This window comes from Ochotona princeps, chromosome 13, assembly GCF_030435755.1.
Source record: "Ochotona princeps isolate mOchPri1 chromosome 13, mOchPri1.hap1, whole genome shotgun sequence".
NCBI classification, from domain to species: Eukaryota; Metazoa; Chordata; class Mammalia; order Lagomorpha; family Ochotonidae; genus Ochotona; species Ochotona princeps.
In genome coordinates, this window is record NC_080844.1 from 42,449,882 (window position 1) to 42,455,881 (window position 6,000).

Below are 6,000 nucleotides of genomic sequence, written 5' to 3' on the forward strand. Positions count from 1 at the left end.
ATAAAACAAATTTGGAAGGGTACAATTAGATATATCCATGGGTGTTGTATAGATGATTTTTATAATATATATAATGCTTACCTATGTATTTGAGGCAATTAACAGCACTAAAAAGAATGCATAGTGGTTGTGAGAAGGAAACCAAATACTGAAATATGCAAAGTGAGAAACTTCCCTCCTTTTTAACACCCTTTTCCCACTGTCAGTTTCTTTTGTAACCTTCTAAACATTTCTCCATTCAAATACAAGTACATAAATATTTATATTTTCTTTCTGAAAGCCATTTTAAAGAAGAGTAAATGTGCATCTCTCTCTTGAGAAAACACATTTTCAGCCTCTTGCAGCCTGTCCCTTTCTGTTCCCATCTCAAATCTCTGACCGAACCATTACTATCTTCTAGAGGGAGAATGATCTATGTAGAGATGAAGTGGGTTTTTTGTTGTTGTCTGTTTGTTTCTTATATAATTATACTCTTATTCACTTAGGTGACATATGTTAATTTTCTGAAAACTTTTGGCTTTAGGTTCCTGGGTGGAAAGATTTGTCTTGGTGTACTTGGCACTTAGGATCTAGAGGAGGACACAGAAGGATATAAACAATTGCAGTGCAGTAACAGTGCTATTAGAGAAGAAATGCACATGCTTTGGGAGCCAGAGCAAGAAGACCTGAGGGAGGGAATGTGCTGGGCCTTCTTGGGAAAAGTGATAACACACTAAGGGGTGCTGAGCAGGACCTTGCCTGGGTGAAAGTCAGGGAAAAGAATGATGCTGGTAGAGAGCAGGACCAGCAGAAAGGAAGATGCAGTGATAAGGAGATGTCCGTGGAGGTGCTGATGGGTGAGCTTGGCCACTGGCAGGGAGGTAGGAGGGACGAGCAGCATCACTGAAGAATTTGGGCCTTTGAAAACCTCAGCACAGTCAGAAACCAACATCCAAGAAGTAAGTGCTATCATGTTCAAACTTGTACATTTTATTCTTTGATATTTATTTGTTTGTTTTATTTGAGAGACAGAGATAGAGATAAACAGAAATCTGTTAGTTCACTACCTAGATGCTCACAATAGCTGGGGCTAGGCTAGGCAGAAGCTAATATCACATCTGGATTGTGAGTCACAAGGGACCATGTATTTGCACCCTAATTTTTTGCCCCCCAAATTAGCAGTAAAGTGGAATTAATTGGAAGTGGCTTAAGACTTGAACACTATGGGATGCAAGAACCTTAGTTGGCATTTTAAAACCTCCATAAGGTGCTAGGGCAGCAAGCACTATTATTGTTCATATTTTGATTATGGTAACTAGAGGCTCAGAACAGATGAGTTAATTAACTTTGCCAAGGCCATAGTTGGTAAATGGAAGAGACTGTTGTGGCTGCCCAAGATTATTTGGTAGGACCCACAAGCAATTCAAATCCTTATTTGAATGAATGGAACAGCAGTTCTTCTAACCCATGAAATTTTTTTTCATGTGTAAGTCCCTCATCCTCATCCTTTCCACTGGCTCTGATGAAGAATCTGATTCAAAGGAACAATATGATCTATATTTTATCTATGGAATCAGTTTTGCCATAAGAGACTGATTTGGGTTCCCCCTCACTGCAGCTAGGCTAACACTCCAGGATGACTGTGATGTAAAGCTAGTATTTACAGAAGCTTTCTGAATGTTTGACTGTATGTATTTCAGCCTGAAGAAATCATTTATTCTGATACTAATAAAAGCATGGTAGAAGACCTAAAGAACAGGTACATTGTGTTTTCTTTCTAGTCTCATTCAGTCACCTTTCAGTCCTCTAACTTAGCCTTTCAAAATAACTATAGATTTATCACCAGGAGCATGATGAAGATTATAACAGTTCCATCAAACACCTTTCTTTTGGTATATATGCATTGAAAAATGGCTCTTCTGCCATCCAGGACACTCTGTAAAAACAGTGTAAATCTGTTCTGAAAGACATGGTGAGCCACTATTGGAAAGTTCTCAACACACCTGTCTGTTTAACCTGTAGTAAAAAAAAAAAAATCCAGTTGAGTGGTCAGAACAGAAATGCTGTTACTCCAGCACTCCCTATAAACTCAGCCAAGATTCCAGTAGGTTCTGCTGTAGAAGTAATCCTACACAGTCATCCTTCATAGAGGAGAGGCTTCTTGGGGGAACCCCCACATACACTTTTGTATCCCCTCTTTGCCCTGCCTAGCACAGTTCATCATTAGGCACTGTGCCAGGGGCTAGATATACAGGCATAAGTTCCTGCCCTTATGAAGCTTACAAACTAGTAGGGACAAGCTTGTCACCATATTTATTAGCCCAATGTTTGATTTCCTCCCACACCTGCTAAATTTAACTGATGTCATAATCGATCCTTGCCAACATCATCCCAGATTAAATATCTGAATTTTTGTAAAGACTGTTTCTTGGAAGCAGCATGTCCTGTATCTGAGAAGGGTCTTGAGTTGTGGAAATGTCAGCCCAGGAATCAGATGGTAAGGGTTGTCAAATCATACCCAAGGCACCCTGCTAACTGGAAGAGACCTCTTGCAGAGCTAATTGCTGCCCATCCTGAGTGGTTTCTTGCCTTCTCCAGCCAATCAGGAACCTGCTTCTTCTCCCCAGTCTGATTGGCATGAGTGGTGGCAGACAAACTTAGCTAAGGAAGTCTGAATTCCTCCCAAGTCTGGAAAGAACCATTCTCATATTTGAGTAAAAGTAATTCTTAATCACATTTATTAAAGGAGTTATAATTTGTCATAAATAATCTTTACATTCTTACTTTAGGATTGAAAGGACTCTAAAGGGCAAAATTATGGAATGGAGATCCAAACAGCCAACACGTTGGAATCGACAATGTACTTCTATTTTGCGACAAATTCTTCCTAAGCTGGAACTTGGCACAGGAAGTTTTGTTTCACCTGAAGAAGAGAATGATTTTGAAAGATTGCTTCAGTTTTATTGGGTATGTATATGGTTTGTGTGCTAATAGCATTTGTTTTAACTATGTTGCCAATTTCTAAATAATAGAAATCTTAACTCTGTCTTAAATACCTTATAAATTCATCTTCAATGATAGACACTATGATATTAATAGTATGTCCATTTGCTTACAAACCAAGACATTTCAAAGGGAGGGAAAATGAATACCAGGGCAACATGGCATAGCTTTTCTTAGCATAGTTTTCTTAGTACGAATTGTATACTTTATGTCATATGAAGGATAAACTTTGGGCAAAAATACCCCAAAGGAAAACACTTTACAGATAAAACAAAGACAAATGGTCCCTAATAATAGACTGACATTTGTCACTGGTTCCGGGCAAGAGAAAGTCAAACTTCCCTATCTTATGTGTGTGAATTATGTTGAGTTTTATACATACAACCTAGATCTCTCTTCTGACCTTCTCACTTGTATATTCACCAGTCCACTGACACCGTCTTGGAAGGTAAAATGATATCTCATACTGAAGTCCATAGTAAATGGAATGGACATTTGATGTATTAGTAGGATCTTCCTTTCCTTCTCCTACCCTACCTCATGCTCTAGGAATCCTTTAATCGGTCTGTCTTCTGTGATGTGGTCCAGTAGGTTTTTGTAAACACCAGTTTCCCAAAGCTGAGACTTCGTCTACCTTCCACCCTGTAGACTAGAGGAAGTCTTCTGGAGAATTCCCTGAGGGAAGGAAATGAGGAAAAGCTTGGGAGTTAAATACTTACGCTGCCTAGGAAGGATCTACAGGCACTATTCATTCATGAACAGGGAAAAAGAAATTGTTTTATCTTGCTTTGTTTTTAATAGAATTAAGAGGGTAGAGACATAAGTTAAATTGAAATAAAGATAAGCCAAGGTTCAAATAATGGCACTCCTCTGTAAAATTATCTGTTTAACTCTACACAGTCTATAGTAGTAAATCTAGACTGAACTCAGAAGCCTTGTGTTCAAATTCTGCTCTCATAAACTTTGACTTAGAATTACCTAACTTCTCTAACCTAACAGTGATATAACTAGTTCTATATTTTGTAATTCTAATGAGAATTAAGTGAAAAATACTTAGACTGTGGCACCTAGCACCTGGTGTTTAGTAAGTGCTAGTATTCTATATGGCAGGTATTGTGCTAGGCACTGGAATTATGAGATTAATCAAGGCAGATATAATCTATGAATTCACACAGATTGCAGACTAACTATGGACCAGAAAATAGGCAACTGTAGTGTAAAGACATTGATCCCAATTGTAGATAAAGACTGTAGACCCAACCAGATGGGAAAAGCATGTGAATTGATTTAATAGGAAAGATCCTCCTGGGATAAACAGTATGTCTTGAGTTTTATTCTTATCATTTGTGTATTATACAATAGGCACTTTTACATATATGTTCTCCAGTTCTTTCATCTTGCCACATAGTCATCACCTAACAAGTATAAATTCACAAATATAAACCTAACAAATCAATGTCCAATAAATGCTTCCAAAATTTTCACTTAACTCCCATATGTGTAGGATTAAGTAGTTTCTTTGTCAGCAGTTTGCTATCCAGAAAGAGTGTGAGAATGTGAAATGTAAAGTGTGAGAGCTCAGACACCAGGCAGACCTGACTCGACTCTTCTCTATCTGCGAAGTGGGACTATAATAGAACTCACTGCATAGAGTTGTCCAATGATTAAACATGTATGTGAAGCAATTAGCACTGGACCTAAAGTATAATCAGTACCCACAAACAGCTTTTATGACTACCATTTTTCAGAGGCTTCTGTGATCTTTTTGCCTACAGTAACTCCGCGACCTATGTGACTGATGTGGGTTTTTGTGTTGTTTTGTCTTTGATGCAGATCACAGGCTTTCCTATCCAGATGCCATACACTGATGTGCAGTCGGTTACTGATGCTGTGTATCAAACTGGAATTCACTCCTCCCAGTTTCCTAAGACAGAATTTGCTTTAGCTGTGTACATTCACCCATTCCCAAACAACATTTTATCTGTGTGGGTCTACTTGGCTTCCTTATCCCGACATCAGTGAAAAGGAAAGGACTGTAGTATGTTCTGGGACTTTGGAATCTTTCTGCTGATCTTCAAGTCCAGGCAAGTGCTGAGCCAATGTTTGATTCACACTTAGAGTTGAGCACTATGGAAACTCATCCCACTGGGTTTAGATAATGTCCTTTGGAGACCTCTTCAAAAAGGACCTCTAGTTGCTTTGGCTCACCATCTTAATTTGGAAAAGAAGCTAAGATGTCCAAAAGAATTACATCATGTATCTCACACCAACTCCATCAAAATCACCTGGAAAATCTTGCTAAACATGCTGGTTCCCAGGTCTCACTCAGAACTAATGTTTTGCTCCAGAGCCTGCATTCTTTTTAACACACTCCCCAAGAAATTATGATGCAGAGTAAATAGTAAAAACTCAGCCTTGCAATGTTGTTATTACCAAAATGAGATTGGTACATTTGATGCTTGCTCTGATCATTGCCCTAATAAAAAGTTATTTCACTGAAAAAGAAAAAAAAAAAGAAATTGTATGATGTTGGGCTAAGGGTTCAGGACTGAGTTTGGCTTCTGGAGGCCTCTGAGAGTTTGCACCTGGAATTCCAGCACATGAAATATTTACATCTCCAAAGATCTAGAAAGGGCAAGGGGAGGAAATGGCCTCAGCGGATCTCAGAGTTCCTCGTTTCTGGAATGAGTGGTGTCCGCACTCTGTTTCTCTGCCGCTTTCCTTTGCCAGTCAAGGTCCCAGGAAAGAGGAGACAGGGATCCAAGGAGGAAGCACATTATTTTCTCTGTTTGTTCTCTGCTTCATTGAAAAAAGCACTGATAAAATTAACTTCAATGTGTTATGATAGCCTGTCAATTACAAGTAATCAAAGGATATAGATTTCCAAAAGTTGATCAGAACAGCTTTGTCTGCGATTAAAATGTAAGAGGAAGAAAATCCACCTCTTCCATTACAGGAACACTAGGGTTCTTTGGTTGACTGCCACAAGCAAAGAGCAGCAAACTTAAATTCATTTAC

General features: G+C 38.7%; 1 protein-coding gene across 1 annotated transcript in view; it reads left to right on the forward strand.

Annotated features, from left to right (window-relative positions):
• The window catches only part of CC2D2B (coiled-coil and C2 domain containing 2B), an 81,120-nt gene extending 75,619 nt beyond the window's left edge, over positions 1-5,501 (forward strand). Inside the window, exons 34-36 of the mRNA XM_058671769.1 lie at positions 1,680-1,738; positions 2,769-2,946; positions 4,816-5,501. Coding sequence (XP_058527752.1) covers positions 1,680-1,738; positions 2,769-2,946; positions 4,816-5,004 — 426 coding nt within the window. The 3' untranslated portion in view covers positions 5,005-5,501. The remainder of the gene's footprint in view (positions 1-1,679; positions 1,739-2,768; positions 2,947-4,815) is intronic.
• Positions 5,502-6,000: the final 499 nt, after the last annotated feature.